At 38.4% G+C, this 17,534-nt stretch overlaps 1 protein-coding gene across 5 annotated transcripts in view; it reads right to left on the bottom strand.

Moving 5' to 3' along the window:
- Positions 1 to 17,534, bottom strand: part of COL14A1 (collagen type XIV alpha 1 chain) — a 171,992-nt gene that overhangs the window by 126,678 nt on the left and 27,780 nt on the right. For all 5 annotated transcript variants that reach the window (XM_067530837.1, XM_067530848.1, XM_067530857.1 and 2 more), the window contains 2 exons: positions 6,032 to 6,187; positions 2,361 to 2,480 (listed from right to left, as the gene is read on the bottom strand). In XM_067530837.1, coding sequence (XP_067386938.1) covers positions 2,361 to 2,480; positions 6,032 to 6,187 — 276 coding nt within the window. The remainder of the gene's footprint in view (positions 1 to 2,360; positions 2,481 to 6,031; positions 6,188 to 17,534) is intronic.

The raw sequence follows: 17,534 nt of genomic DNA, 5'->3' as shown, positions 1-17,534 counted from the left end.
TCTAAGAGGTAGCCTTCCTTGCTGATCCCTCCCGTTTTCAACTCCTTGTAGGCTTTCTGTTTTCTCTTAATCACCTGTCTGAGATGCTTACTCATCCAGCTTGGTCTACCACACTTGCCTATGATTTTTTTCTCCTTCCTTGGGATGCAGGTTTCCTGCAACTTTGACTTGATGTAATTCCCAGTCTCCTCCACCTTTACATCCATGAGTTCTTCAGTCCAGTCCATTTCCCCAACTAATTCCCTTAATTTTTTTAAGTTAGCCCTTTTGAAGTCAAGGACCCTAGTCACAGATCTATTTTTTTTATCCTTCCATTTAGTTTGAACTGAATTAGTTCATGGTCGCTCGAACCAAGGTTGTCCCCTACAACCAGTTCTTCTATGAGGTCCTCATTGCTCACCAATACCAAATCTAAAATGGCATCCCCTTTTGTTGGTTCAGTAACTATTTGGTGAAGGAATCCGTTAGCTATCACATCCAGGAAAATCGAGCCCTATTATTACTACTAGCACTTGTCCTCCAGTCTATTAAAGGCAGGGTGAGAATGGGTTCAGCAGCCTTCCAATCAATAAAATTATTTTAAACAGAGAATAGAAATTTGTTTTAATCTAAACTGGTCTACTGACCTATTCACATGCCTTACCACACCAGAGAAACAAGGTGGCTGAAGTAATATCTTTTATTGGACCAACTTCTGTTGATGAGAGAGACAAGCTTTTGAGCCACCCAGAGCTCTTCTTCAGAGCTCTTCTTCTACTGGACAGAATTTGCTCCAATAAAAAATATTACCTCACCCGCCTTGTGTTTTTAATATCTTGGGGCCGATGTGGCTACAACTACACTGCATATTACCCGACCAGGGAATTTAGAGGATTTCATCTATCAGTAAATTTTGGTTCAATTCAGCAAATGACTAAAACATGCTTACAATTAACACTGACTTCCCAAGATTGAAAACATCAGGACTATTCACATGCTTAAAGTTAAGCACGTGCTGAAGTCATTTGCTGAACTGGTATTTCAAAGAGTAACATATAACTTCTGTTTCACAAACATTTTTAGAAATCCTGGTCAAATTACAGATAATATTTCAGTAATGAAACTGCCTTTAGTTGGTTTGTCAGCAGGAGTTACTGAAATAGAAAATCAGATTGCTAATTTCAGGCCTGAACTTGAAAAACCTCCTAGGAGTGGTTTTTCTAGTTTCACTGAATAAGGGACAGATCCTGAATAGTTTTCATTGCCCTGAGTTCCCACCGAAGTCCATGGGAGCTGACAGTACAGTTTTATTGGAGAAATTCACCTCTGTGCAGAAGTCCTGCCCAAATCCTATTCTCCACTTAGGCCATTAAAATAGGTGAGAACTTGGAAAAATCCAATTGCTAAGTATAATCTTTTATTTTAAAGCTTTTTACACTCACAAGCTGAGGAAAAGCTTGAATTAAGCTAATGGAGAATGTAACATCAAAAATTCATTATAACTGATGTCAGGAAGACCACTTAGTGCTGTAATTTGGAAGTTATAATTAAGCCATATGAAAAGAGGTTAGGCAAAAGCCGCTAAAACGAACTTCCTTTAACATCAGAATATAGTTATCATAGTGGATTTGTTACTTGCTTCTTGATACTGCTGTTAGGCACCTGATCAGTTATGATCACACAGCATATCCCTTCTGTTCCCAGTCCAACCATAATCAATCCTTCCACCAAAAAAATGGCTGGTGGAGGAGAAAAGGGAGAATGTATAAGTCTCTCTGGAAAAAATAGTTTGGCAATAATTTACTTAATGCCATGCCTGAGTCTTTCAGTCCATCATCCTCCAGACAAGAGAGCCAGGACTATTAAGTTGCACTGATGCTATCGGATTCCTCTCCAGAGAATATATATTTTACTATGTTGACAAGAATCCCACAGCTATCCATCACTAAATTTTCAAAGTGCCATGCAGGGTTTCAACACCATGAGAGTTAATGAGAGTCTAAAATTTTCTTTGAAATTTTACCACTGCTAATATTCAGGTGTTAAAACAACACACTTTCCTTCACCAACTGAATGAGGTTTTATGTACAAACAGTATGAATGGCTTTTACTGCTCTATCCTCTTTCCCGAATGTAAAAGTGAACTTCCTTTGCTTTAAATATGGGCATAGACAGATCATGCACATAGATACATGGGCTGACTCAAAGCTCACTGAAGACATGAAGATTCCCACTGACTATAGCTACTCCAGATCAAGCCATTAGGCAAACTTCAAAAATAAACAGCACATTCACCCAACAGAACAAACCCCCACTACTCTGTATCAATGCAGCATGGCATATTTTGCAGCATGTGGCTAATGCAAAAATACATACTGTACCTGTTAATGTATTCCCTCCCTTATATGGTAGATTACGGACTGCATCCAAAACTGCATCCTTTGTTCTAAAGGCATTCAGATTCCATTCAATTCGAGGATCCCCGCTGTACTGAGCTAAACCTAGTGAACCAGAAATAAATCCATTTCATGAGATTCATTTTTTCAAAGTATATACATAGCAGGCTATCAGCACTGTGCTATCATAACAGGGCTCTTTTGAACTCTTTAATCTAAAGAATGTATTACTCCCAAAGCCATTCTGAATGCCAACTCCACTATGTATTTTCTAGGCTTTTCTTTCAAGTGCTAAGGTGTTTAAGAAAAAGGTCATATGCATTCTTTTTTCAGGCTTTAGTGAGATTCTAAGAATTCATTTTATGAAAGAGAACAATTTTATTAAATGCCTCTTTGATCAGGCCAAAATGTAAGTGGCAAAAGAGAAATAATATATTGTTCAAATCAGTTTTAAACGTCAGAGAAACCATCTGTTGGCACTTTCTTCATTTCAAAATTACACTGTAAAGCCTGATCCAATGCCGACTGAAGTCGATTGGAGTCTTTCTGTTAACCTCAAAAGGTGCTGAATTAGAACCTAACTGATATAGCTATATGTCATCTCAGGAAGGGATAGCAGAGAAAATTTCTAGACACCATGAATGACTGCTTCTTGGAGCAGCTAATTCTGGAACCCACAAGGGGAGAGACAATTCTTAATTTAGTGCTATGGGGAGCACAGGATCTGGTCCAAGAGGCGAATATAGCTGAACCAATCATTAATAGTGATTATGTAATAGTCATTACATGTAATGTAATAGTGATTAATAGGAATTACATTCTGTAATTAAATTTAACAGCTTTGTAGAGGCAAAAGTGCCAAAGAAACCTACCACAGTAGCATTTAAGTTCAAAAACTGGAAACCAAACAAAAGTGAGGAAGCTAGTTAAATGGAAATGAAAAGGAACAGTCACAAAGATGAAACAGCTGCAGACTTTAGAAGACTACACAAAAACACCAGAGAAGAGGCTCAAGGTTCAAACTAAATGTATGCCCCAAATTAAACAAAAACAAAAAGAACCCAGTAAGAGGACCAAAAAGATACCACCCTGGCTAGACAGCAGAGTAAAAGAGGCAGTTACAGGCAAAAGGCATCCTTTAAAAATTGTAAATCAAATCCTACTGAGGAAAATAGAAAGGAGCATAAACTCTGGCAAATCAAGTATAAAAGTATAATGGGGCAGGTCAAGAAAGAATTTGAAGAGCAACTAGCTAAAGACACAAAAACTAACAGCAAAAAAAAAAATTAAGCATAGCAGAAGCAGGAAGCCTCACAAACTGTCAGTGGGGCCACTGGATGCTTGAGGTGCTAAAAGAGCACTCAAGAAAGACAAGGCTGTTCTGGTGAACCTACATGAATTCTTTGCATTGGTCTTCACTGCAGAGGCTGTGGGGGAGATCCACACAACCAAGCCATTATTTTTAGGTGACAAATCTGAGGAACTGTCCCAGATTGACGTGTCAGTATAAGAGGTTTTGGAACAAATTGATAAATTAAACACTAATAAGTCCCCAGGACCAGATGGTACTCACTCAAGAGTTCTGAAGGAACTCAAATATGAAATTGTAGAACTAATAACTATTGGATGTAATCTATTATTTAAATCAGCCTCTGAACCAGATGACTAAAGGGATAGCTAATGTAAGGCTGATTTTATAAAAGGCTAAAGAATCAGCTCTGGCAATTACAGGGCAGTAAACCTAACTTCAGTACCAGGCAAATTGGTTCAAACTATAGTAAGGAACAGAATTATTAGACACAAATGCAATATACTGGGGAAGAGTCAACACAATTTTTGTAAAGGGAAATCATGCATCACCAATCTGTTCGAATTCTTTGAGGGGGTCAATAAGTATGTGGATAAGAGTGATCCAGGCGATATAAGGTACTTGGACTTTCAGAAAGTCCCTCACCAATGGACCTTAAGTAAACTAAGCTGTCATGGGATAAGAGGGAAGGTTGTCTCATGGATCAATAAACTGGTTAACAGATAGAAAACAAAGGATAGGAATAAATGGCCAGTTTTCACAATGGAGAGAGGTAAATAGCAGGGTCCCCCAAGGATATGTACTGGTCAGCATATTCATAAATGATCTGGAAAAGCAGGGGAACAGTGAGGTGGCAAAATTTGCAGATGATACAAAATTACTCAAGATAGCCAAGCTCAAAGCTGACTGTGAAGACATACAAAGGGATCTCACAAAACTAGATGACTGGGGGACAAAATGGCAGATGAAATTCAATGTTGATAAGTGCAAGGTAATGCACATTAGAAAAGATAATATACATCTATACACAGACCCCATCTATACATACAAAATGATGGGGTCTAAATTAACTATTACCACTCAAAAAAAAAGATCTTGGAGTCATTGTGGATAGTTCTCTGAAAACTTCTGCTCAATGTGCAACAGCAGTCAAAAGAGCTAACAGAATGTTAGGAAAAGGACAGATAAGAGAGAAAATATCATAATGCCACTATATAAATCCATGGTATGCCCACATCTACAGGGGAAAGTACTTGCGAGATGCAAGAGACGTTCCAGCAACCGTCACGGGTGGAAAGAAGGAACTGAAGGGCCGTAGGGTCGGCAGTGCCTCATATACCGCGGCATGAGCACGGTACTCCAGGGGGCACCTGAGCCAACCCTACGGGGTCTGCTAAGGGGGAAAAAGTTCCAGGAGCCCGTGCACGGTGGCGTGCACTCACCTATATTGGAATGGACATGAGCAATCACTCGAAGTAGAACAGAAAGGTACAGAGAAGAGCAACAAAAATGATTAGGGGTATGGAACAGCTTCCATATGAAAGAGATTAAAAAAACTGGGAGTGTTCAGTTTAGAAAAAGGCGACTAAGGGGGAATATGGTAGAGGTATATACAATCATGAATAGTATGTAGAAAACATATTATTTATCTCTTCACATCAGACAAGAACAAAGGGTGTCACTCAATTAATAGGCAGCAGGTTTAAAATAAACATAAGGAAGTACTACTTCACATAACACACCATCAGCTTGTGGAACTCTTTGCCAGGGAACATTGTGAAGGACAAAACGATAACTGGGTTCAACAAAGAATCAGATAAGTTCATGAAGGATAGGTCCATCAATGGCTATTAGCCAAGATGGGCAGGGACACAACTCTGTGCTCCTGGTGTCCTTAAACCTCCAACTGCCAGAAGCTGGGACTGGACAGCACTCGAAACTGTCCTGTTCTGTCCATTCCTGCTGGCACTGGCCACTGTCAGAAGACAGGCTACTGGGCTAGATGGACCATTGGTCTGACCTACTATGGCTATTGTGATGTTCTTATGAATATCACAGTTAATTGGAAGAAATATCCTGTGTGCAATGTTCAGGTCTAATCTCACAAGCATTTCATATGTTACTCCCGTTGATTTAAATGGAAATTCTGTGTGTAGAATGCTTTCAGGATCAGACCCTAACATTTTTATTGATGACAAATAAAGAGGATGATATATGTTATAAAAATAAGTAGGGATTAAGTTCATTACTATTTTAAAAATCAAGGGTTTTTTGTCGTTTTGTTTTTTGTTTGTTTTAACTCAGTTCTGAACTTAGAGAATTGCAGAATTTTCTTTGGAAACTTTACCTATTCTTGTTTTTTCAGAACCCACGTTGAAGGCACCAACCAGATTTTCCAGGAAAAGCCGAACAAGTCTGAAGTTGAATCTGCCAATACTCCACGAGCCATCTACCAGGATCACAATGTCTGCAATTGCTGGAGTTTTACATGTAAACTGACTTTCTGTAAATCATAAAATGGAAAATAAAATTTAATCACAACAAAATACTATAACAATTTTGGGGATTTTTCCTTCTAACTTAAAGACAATATAGCCTTTTATAGACTATAAAAATGGTGTGAGCAAAGTTATTAAAAATAAATATATTAATAGGATATTGCCTATATGTTCTAGACTCTTATCTGGTTGCATAAAATGAATTTTTAGGAAAAAAAACCACTGAATACTTAAAAATATTGTTCCAGGAAAAATAAGTGTAAACTGCTAAATCAGAAGAACAGCATCAACAGGTAGCTCATGTTTACATTTTGATTCCTAGGGATTTAAGCACTGGGTTTCTAGAGTACAATAGAATATAGATTGTGTTTACTGCAGAATACCTATTATGTATGAAGTATGACACATCACAGAACACACAGATAATTCTAAAAAGCTGGAACAAGTGGGCAGACCCTCAGGTGATATAGAAGGACATAGTTCTAATGATTTCAATGGAGCTGTGCTGATGTACAGCATCTGAGGCTCTGGCCCAGTGTCTCCTGTATGATCAGAAAAGAAAAACAGTGTACAAAAATGGAATAGAGTCACAGTAGAGAAAGCTGAACTTTGGAATCAGTGGAGATGTCTGTTAATATTTTTGCTGGTTTGGTTAAATTACAGTGAAAATGGAGGAAAGTGGTAATAGGGACAGAGTAACAAAGTTAAGTAGGGTTTAGAGTCACTCACATGCTAAGCCAACAGGAAGTTTTTAAGGTAGCAGACAGAGATCAAACACTTCCTGACAACGTGGGCCAGACAAATGAAAGAGCAACATTCAACTGTGGAAAGTAGCAGTGAGGCAGCTGAGAGAAGGCAAAATAAGGCAGTGGATCAGAAAGAAGAGTGGATGGTTATAACATTCCAGAGCTAGGGGGAATCATGAAGAATTTTCATAACCAGAGGAGGGGCTGAACTGGATTCAGAGTTGCAGAGGATGCTTTTGAGGGTGAATTATGGTTACCGATAGTTTGCATGGCCAAGAGAAGGGAATGAATGGGGTGCTGCCATGCAGGTGTATCAAGGGATTGCTGGATGCCTGGCAGGAGCAATGAATTACCTTTTGCATAGTTGAAAGTAGGAATGTAGCAAACTCCTCACAGCATACAATGGAGAATGAGATGAATGGGGAAATGTTGGTGATATGGCAACATGCATTACAAACTGCCTCAGTGGGTATGTCTACACTTACAGTGGTATGTAGAGTACACACACTGCACATGCAGCTAGCACGGATATAAACAGCAGGGTAGACGGTAAGGCATGGCTTAGGTGAGTAGAACACAGTGTCCTACATTCCTGAACCTGTAGCGTATATATACCCAACACCGTTCTCTACAGGCGCAAGCATTGCTTCCCATGACTACACTGCTATTTTTAGCTGTGTACTGTACCGCTGCCTCCCTGCTGCCAGAGTCTTTCCCCACCACAGTGAAAGGCTCCGTCAGCAGGGAAAGGCTCTGCATGGGGGCAGAAGCGGGGACGCTGCTGGAGCCTTTCACTGCAGCATGTAGCTACACCTACACTGCCTGTATTCTACATGCTTCTGTATGTGTAGACATAGCCAATGATAAACAAACCTGTGTCTTTGCACTTACAGGAGAGGCTAAGTAGACAGCAAGATGAGTTTTTTACTTGGCCCGATAGACAATAAGCTCCAATTTGTATCACCAGTTTCCCCAGGAGCCACAAGGTGAACCTGAGATCACAAAGGCTATTCAAACATAAGCATGAGCAGTGCAGAAAGAGGTATGAGTGGAGCGGGCTACAAATTGCTCAAGTGCGGAGAAAAGGATAGAGTTTTTAAAATGAGAGATTAATAGAGGAGATTCACTGTGAGAAGACGGGGTGCACATATTGGCCTTCTCAAATACCCCTACAACATTGAATAGGATTACAAACTGTGGTCAGCAGTTTAAAACAACTCTAACATCATAACGTTAATGTCACTAGAATGATTATCTTAAATATAAATACAATCTGATGTGCAGAAGGACTAAGAATGGTAGCCACAGTCACAAACTTTTTTAACTGGACAGAATTAATCATGTTGTTTGTTTCAGATTTGATATAACCACAGTGGATGGCAAACACAGTCCATAAAGTTAATGTAATGCTCTAAAAGTGTCTTATAAGGATTAGGGTGTTTTTCCTACATACAGTTAGCAGTGTAGAATAGTTTATGAACATGTGACAAAAATTCCACTTGTGAAAGTGCCAAAACAAAGACTTTGTACTGTAAAATCTGAAATAAGACAACAGTATTTGAACTGGCAACATATTTTAGCATATAAACACTAGAAATACAGTACGTATCAGGAACATGAGCATAAATTAGAAAATAACTTCAAACAAAACTCCCAATCCTGCCATTGAAGTCAATGTCAAAGTTTCCATTGACTTCAGCGGGATTAGGATTGACTTTTCATTACTTAACTGCAGCTGTTATCTGCCACAGCATGGTCTAAACATACATATCTTTGCCCAGTTTCCTGTTGATCCATTTGCATTGCTTTCTTTGTCACTAACACGGGTTTCAGTTTTACCATCCTTACATTGCCTAGTACCTTACTTCATGAGTCATTCTATCAGTTTCAATAGGACTATTGGCAGAGTAAAATGCTACTCAATCCAAGTAAGGATGGCAGAACTGGTCCATGGGTTTGCATCCAAGTAGATGCACTGCAGCACAGATGTGAATTTTTGGTGTGATCTACAGAGATTTATCTATACAATACAATGAGGATAATAGGATTTGTGTAGCTAAAATCCCTCTCACCACTTGTAAAAACTTAGGTTGATTCTGAAACCATTTGTACCCTATTTCTCACTTCTGACACATGAATAGGTTTTTGAATGAGGCCTTTTCAATCTTCTAGTTATTACTCTGCTAAGAAAATCCTTTAATTTGATTAGACAAACTCATTTACAGCAGAAAAGAGCAAAGAAAACAAAAACCGCTTTCTTTCAATATTTTATTTTCATATAATCAGATCAGGGTAAATAGCTGTATCAAAACCATTATTTGTGATTTGATCCAAGATTGTACTGAAATGCCACAGAATGTGAAAATATAGTTCACTCTTCATAGCTGGAATGCACTTCTTGGAATCTTTTCTGCATAAAACATTTAGCTTTTGTTACTTCTGCATACCCACTATTTGTACATGTTTTCTCCAGTTGAACTTAATAGAAATTGTAGAAACTTTCCTAAAATGGAATAAACAATAGTGAGACATTAAAAGCAATCCTTACAATTTGATAGGAATACAAACTCAACATCATTCTAGCTTACAGTGTTATTGTGAAAGAGATGGTGAGATTAAATATGTTTATTCTTCTCTCTGACCAAACACATGATTCAGTCTAAACAAAAAACACTCATGATTTTTGGAGGGTTCTGATTTTGAGGGTTCTGATTTTGAACACTTGGGGGTGGCAAGATTGATATTTTCTGGATCTTCGTGTGCAGAGGGATAGAGAGTGGAAGGGGTTTCACGTGGACATAAGTAACTCCACATAGGAAGAGGATGAACCTCAGAAAAAGTGGTCTAATTGCGCAGAGTTTAGGATGTATTTTGCAGAACCACATGTGATGTTTTACCTCCCTGTGACTTGACACTTTGCTCCTGTGACCTGTTTTCAAAAGACAAAACACAAAGTTCTTTTTCTGCTTGGAGAAGTTGGGGTAATAACTCTTTCTGAGGTGGCACTGTGTCATTTCCTTTCTTATTCCCTGTCACAGTGGGAAAGTAGAATAATATATCAGGAAAAGGAGGGATGGAGAGTTTAAGCAGATAGAAGTGATTGTAGAGTGCTATTTTAGCTCATGGGATGAGGATGCATGAAAGGAAAGAAATGTGATGACAGATGGGAATGAATGATGGGAATAGAGCAAGGATGAAATATGGAAATCAGTCCAGCACATTGTAATATATATAGGATAACAACATGGATGAGGAGAGAGAGGGAACATAGCAGGGAGAGAGAGAGAGAGAATCAGACATGTAACAAACTGTAATTTATTTTAATTAGGGGTTAGCAAAACAGAAGAGATTTAGGTTCCTGTGTGGTATTCAGTCACAAAATCCAGCAATCTCCTAATCCAGCATTCTGACATTATTTCAGCATCACAATGGCAATGTCTTAGCACTGAGATCTGAGTCTAATATACCCCATACATCATGGCAGGGACCAACCAGATGCATAAAACATGGCTGACCTTCATCGAACCAAATCTAAACACTGCTTGAATTTGAAGGACTCAGATGTTGGAATGATATCATGTTTTGAGACCAGCCAACAAGCTCAGGAGCTTGTCCCCGATCGACAGGAGAAAATGAGACCAGCCTTTTCCCATGCATCTGTCTCTGTCTCAGAAATGTCCTTTAGTCCAAGTAGCAGACAAACAAACTCCATAGGCACTTGGTTTTGTTTTCCAAAAGTATGTCCAGACATAAATACAATGCCTTAATATTCAAACCACATACAACCAGCAAATTCAATAACCCTTAAAAGAGAGACAAACATAATGGTTATTTAAGGGATAACACTTGGCTTGAAGTTTTTCCTAAAAGTTGTAGCCAGAAACCCAGAAACTTGAGTAAGTATATTTATTTGGTGATAACTCTTCTGCTCTGAGTGGGAGCAGCTTTTAATCATCCTTCTTCAAAACCAAACGGTACAACAAAGCCAACCAACTGTACTTTTAAAGCAATCAATGATTTATTTAGCTTACAAAATATTTAGGATTCTTTCTTATATCCTAACAAGAATTACTGAATGTACATTTATTTGAGACATGGGTTAAAATAAGAAGTGTATTCTGTAACATGTTGCTGGTATTATCTGGTTATATCATAGCTCCACTGGCCATTTAATCTTCCCTTTGTGAAGTGCACGAAACTTGAGAAACTCTTTAATGGATTACAGTGACAATTCTATTTCTATTCACTCTTTGGTACTGTATTTGAGCCTGTTGGTGTTTCAAATTAAACAGCTGTTCTGAGGACTAACCAACAACTTTTCAGCATAGCGGATGGTAAATTTTATTTATATGGACACATTTACTCCTCATTCCAACACAACAAATATGCTGTGATTTAAGAGACACATCTTAAATCATACTCTTCAGGAATTAGACATGCCACTCAATCATCATTCAAGCAGTGTTGAGTAATGAGTTCTCTCAGCACTGTCCTGAATGGTTACCCCCAGATATCAACACAAAATTTTCTCACTTTAATATGTCATTGAGTCAGAGGAAGAAACATGGGACATATTGTGCCATCAATTTTTCAATGGAACTCAATGGAGGGTTGTGTTGAAAGAATGATGTCAGCATATGATTCTTAGAAGAAAATGTTTTTAAAATATCAGTACATGCACATCACAAGTCCCTAGATCACATTAAATTATTAATATATACAATTAAGTTGCCAGAAACTGTTTACGTGTGTTTAAACAAAATGTATGCACATGTATAATATAAGCAGACATATTTTCAGAATTATTATTAATGTTGGTTGTCATGAATTGGTTGTGTAATTACAAAACCTCTAGTGACATGCTGCCTTCACTGAAGTCAAAGAGGGAGCTTTGCTATTGACTTCAAGGCAGCCAAGATTTCACCATTTGTGTCTGATCTGCAGAGATGCTGAAGTCTATGGGAGCACTTGATCAGCAAGACTTCTGAAAATCAGTACAAGGTGGCTCACACTGGTGTTTGCAAAGTACTTGAGATTCTGACATGAAAGATGCCATGAGACTAATCTGTCAGCCTTTTCATTTATATTTCCACTGAATTCCAAAGAATGATAATAGAGAGGTCCATCTTTATTCGTGAACAAAAAAGCAGACAAACAAATTCAAAGAACTGGTAGGTGAGGTCCCATGGAAAGAAAATCTAAGGGAAAAAGGAATTCAGGAGGGTTGGCAGTTTCTCAAAAAGACAATATTAAAAGGCACAACTGCAAACTATCCCGATGCAAAGGAAGGATAGGAAGAATAGGAAAAGACCAATACGTCTCCATCAGGAGCTCTTTAATGACCTGAAAATCAAAAAGGAATCCTACAAAAAGTGGAAACATGGACAAATTGCAGAAAAGGAGTAAAAAAGAATAGTACAAGCATGTAGGGGCAACTCTGAAAGGCTAAAGAATAAAATGAGAAACTTAGCAAGGGATATAAAAGGGAATAAGAAGAGGTTATTTAAATACATTAGGAGAAAGACAAAAAAAAGTGTAGATCCTCTGCTTAGCAGGGAAACACAGCTAATAATTGATGACTCAAGGCTGTGGTGTTTAAGTTTATTTTGTTTCAATCTTCACTAAAAAGGTCAATAGTGACTAGATATTCAACACAATTAATTTTAACAACAAGGAGGAAGGAATGCAAGTCAAATTAGGGAAACAACAGGTTAAAGGATATTTAGATACATTGAGTGTATTCAAGCTGGCAGAACCAGATGAAATTCATCCTAGGGTACTTAAGGAAGTAGCTAAAGCAATATCAGAACCATTAGCAATTAACTTTGAGAGCTCCTGGAGGATGGGTAAGGTCTCAGAGGACTAGAAAAGGGCAAACATAGTACCTTTAAAAAAGATGAATAAGAGGATGCAGGAAATTATAGACTAGTCAGTCTAACTTTGATACCTGGAAAGATAGTGGAACAATTTATTAAACAACCAATTTGTAAGCACCTAGAGGATAACAGATAATAAGGAAGAGCAAATATAGATTTGTCAAAAACATGCCAAACCAACTTAATTTCCTTCTTTGATAGGGTATGAATTTGCCCGTTCTCATGTGGGGAGCGGCAGCAGGAGAGTGGCTGGGGTATTGACCTGTTGGATGGGGGGCAGCTGTAGACGTGATATATCTTGATTTTAGTAAGGCTTTTGACACAGTCCCACATAACATTCTCACAAGTGTGGTCTGGATGAAATTACTATAAGTGGGTATAGAAGTGGTTGAAAAACCATACTCAAAAGGAGTAGTTATCAATGGTTCGCTGTCGAACTGGGAGGGAATATCTAGTGGGGTCCTGGCTCCAGAACTATTCAATATTTTCATTAATGACTTGGATAATGGAGTGGAGAGTATGTGTATAAAATTTGCAGGAGGGTGCAAAGCAAGCACTGTGGTGGATAGGATCAGAATTCAAAATGACCTTGACAAATTGAAGAATTGGTCTGAATTTCACAACATGAAATTCAATAAAGATAAGTGCAAAGTACTTCACTTAAGAAGAAAAAAAATCAAATGCATAAGTACAAAATGAGAAATAACTGGCTAGGTGGTAATACTTCTGAAAAGGATCTGGGAGTTGCAGTAGACCACAAATTGAATATGAGTAAACAATGTGATGCAGTTGTGAAAAACTCATAACATTCTGGGGTGTTTTAACTGGATTGTCGTATATAAGACCAGGAAATAATTGTCCCACTCTACTTGGCACTGGTGAGGCCTGAGTTAGAGTGCTGTGTCCAGTCCTGAGTGTCACACATAAGGAAAGACGTGGACAAATTAGAGAGTGTCCAGAGAACAGCAACAGAAATATAAAAGGTTTAGAAAGCATGAGCTATGAGGAAAGGTTAAAAAACTGGGCATATTTAGTCTTAGGAAATGATGACTGTGGGGGGCCTGATAAGAGTCTTCAAATATGTTAAGGGCTGTTATAAAGTGGAATGTTGGACAAGAAGTAATGGGCTTAATCTGCAGCCAGGGATATTTAGGTTAGATATTAAGAAAACTTTCTAAATATAATGGTAGTTAGGCACTGAAATAGGCTTCCAATGGAGACTGTGCAATCTCCATCATTGGAAGTTTTTAAGAACAGATTGGACAAACAGCTGTCAGGGATGTTCTAGGTTCACAGGGAGCTGGACTTGATGAATTCTCAAGGTCCTTTCCAGCCCTACATTTCTATGATTCTATGAATCCATGTCACATAGCACCTGCCCTTTGCTTCCTCTCTTTTGTTGTTATATTAAATATTTATATTATGGAAGTCCATAAAAGCCCCAACTGGGATTGGATCCTCATCACATTAGCTATTGTACAAACACAGAAAAGAGATAATCCCTGTCCTGAAGGGCTTGCAATCCAAAAACACATACAGACTAAGGTGATGGGATTGGGATAGGGATATTATATACAAGGCAAAGGAATCTACAGAAGATTTAGCACAGGTTTTTTAGTTGCATTGATTTTGTTTTTGTTTTGTTTTTTAAGTGGAGGTAGAAATGGGGAGAAAGGAATTAGGAAAGAGGAATAGTCAAAACTTGTTGCTTACCTAGCCATGACGAGGGGCTCCTGGCTGAGCCTAATCATGGTTATCTCAGAAGGGGAGAAATATAGTCTCTCAGTTAGGCAGGTTCCAAGCCATTTATAAGTCAAAACCCAACATCTTAGGGCTTGTCCACATGATGAGCCCCAGAGGACTGCAAATTGTAGAGTGGTCTAAAGATTTGTTCTCTAGCTGTCCCTTGTAGACCCTGCTGACGTGCTCCAAAAGGTACCTCATGCATTGATGTAGTCCTGTAAGTACTATGTTAATGCACACTAGGAACCTTTTAGAGAGTGTCAGTAGGGTCTACACAGGACAGTTACAGCACAAAACTTTAGAGCGCTCTTCAATTTACATCTCTCAGATGCACAATGCTGCACGTGTAGACCAGCCCTTAGACAACCCATGAAGATCATGTCGTTTGGCAGGGTGACATATGATGATTCATAACAATGTCTAGGATATCAGTGTGTCACTTAAATAACAAAAAACAGAATCACATTTGTCTCACAGGCCAAAAATATTTCTGATAAAAGAATTCCAAAAGACAGACAAAAAGGAATTACACAACAAGAACAAAAGAGCCTTGAAAGAACCTGATCCTGCATTCCTTGTGCACCCTATACTCTCTCCAAAATCAATGGGGGGTTTGGAGTATGCAATAACTGCAGGGTCAGGCCCTGAACAAGTTTTTTTAAAATGTACTTTGCTGTATTCAGTATTTATGCTCAAATTATCTACTTCAGCGGTCACCTAGCTCACAAGAAAATCATTCTCAACATTTTATTTGATAGGTCTCTGTCCAGTGCATAGTATCCCAGGTGATAGGATTTGATCGGATTGCCATCAATTATTTCATACCCATTGCTCCTACAGTGAGTACTTATATATATAATATTATATTTATATATATATATAAAAATCAGCAGTTAGAAGAGGAAATCATACAAAGATTATAGACCCCTGCACTACCCTAGATAATTATCTGTACAGTAGCACCTAGGAACTCTAGTCATGCACTGGGACACCATAGTGCAACAAAAGAAATGACCCCCAGAAAGTTTACAGTCTAATTCTGCTCCTTTCTTTCTAGGAGACCTTCACTGTTTTTCAAGTTTTCTCTCATCCACTATAATAGCCATGAACTGACTAACCATGTTTCAGATTATTTTTCCCACTGTTATGCCACCTTGATTTTTTTCATAGTTTTGTCTAATTTTATTTTCTACCCAGGTTTCTAATCTCACTAAATCCCTTATTATTTCTCTAGCTTCATTCTTGTTTGTAGTACCTCCCCATGTTGTAACATTTGTGAGCTGAACAGATGAGACAGCATGTACGCAGCCCAACTGTGTGATATCATATTATATCCCCAATAATTAATGAAGGTGTTAAATCAGACTAGCCCTAACCCTAATCCCTCACGTACTTCACTAGACACTGTCCTCAATTTGATGTAATTTATAACTATCCTTTACTTATGGTCTTTCATGTTGCTTTAAAACCAAGTGATAATTCTTATACCCAAGCCCATTTGAATTAGATATCTGAGTGCAGACACTTATTAAAAAGTCCTATAGAATTCAATAGATAATGATTGTTGAACCAACCTATAGAATTAAATAGAGAATTATCTCTTTCCTATAGAATTCTATGGGATGGTTAACTAAACTTTATAGAAAAGGCACTATTCTCTATTAAACATAGATTTAGAAAATAATTTCTATAGAATCCTATTGATTTCATCATTATTATATTGTATAGGACTTCTCCATAAGGGGAGCTTTTATAATAGGGCAGAGACACTGGCAGTTCCTATTTCTGAATATTTTAAACATTCTACTTAAGAAAAGGAGTTCAAAATTACCCATGTTATCATTTGAATTAAGCCAGCCAACATTATGGAGATCACAAGTAGCTCTGTACTGACTGTACCCTTGGTGCATAATTTGGCTCATCTTTAGTTGAGTTTTGTAGTGGCATTTAAAAATATAAAAATGTATTGTCTGTAAAACCATAATGTTACATGGTGATCTGTTATCTAGCTTTAGCATGAAGGGTTATTTTCCATCATAAAGCAGAAGAATGGCTAGAGAAAGGGACTGACTGGATGGCAACACTCCATTTCATGAATATCACCGGATGATTTACACAGCTGCCAGAAGAAAGGAGATTCCTGTCACACCCTGCACTGGGCACCTACACTTATGGGATTTATTCTTAGTTCAGCCCAGTCGCTGGCTCCCTGTGTGGCTTTTTTCAAGTCACTAAAGTTTTCAAAATTTTCAAGTTTGGCTGCCTAAAGCTAGGCACTTTTATAACACACAGGCACCCAAATAGCAGTGGCACTCAGAGAGCAGGATGATGGGAACCACATAAGAACAGTGAGGATGGGGCTACGTGGTGGAAACTCAGAACACAGCATCACAGGTAAAGGCAGCAGTGACAGAGGTGGAGGGTCACTCCCCCCTTCTCCTCCTCAGGGACGAGAGGTGAACCCACCTGAACACACTTCGACCTTTGACTCTGGGATTTTGCTGATCTCAGAGAGCAAACCGCAAGTGGGATGCAGCAGAAGTGAAAAGGGATTGGTGTGTTAAAGGGACATTCCTCTGTTGGACAATCACACCCCCAGATGGGAAACTGAGGCAAAGAACTGCTGCCCAAGAAACTGTGGACAAAATGTTTACTTATTGTTTGCATAATTTTGAGTCATTGTTGCAGTGTTTTCCCAAATTAATGCCACGTTTTGTTCTCCTCCTATTAAACGTTTTCTTTGGTCATACACAGCCTCAGTGCTGTCAAGTAGGGAACTATTACCTCTTAGAGGCACCCTGGATGGTGTTTAGTTTTCCCAGATTCCTGGATGAGGGCTTAACCTGGATTTGTTTTGTAATGTTAGGAGAAACCCTTAGATATTGAACAGAGCCCTTGTTGGTGCTGACATCACCTGACAGAAGAATGACATAATTATTAGGCTGACAGGCAAAGTGTGTATTTGATAGAGACAAAATTTGAACATC

Source organism: Emydura macquarii, unplaced genomic scaffold (genome assembly GCF_026122565.2).
Source record: "Emydura macquarii macquarii isolate MOO-44397 ecotype Brisbane River unplaced genomic scaffold, CSIRO-AGI_Emac_v2 contig_369, whole genome shotgun sequence".
Lineage (NCBI taxonomy): Eukaryota > Metazoa > Chordata > Testudines > Chelidae > Emydura > Emydura macquarii.
Note: the sequence above shows the minus strand (reverse complement) of the source record. Positions and strands in the feature narration are given on the sequence as shown.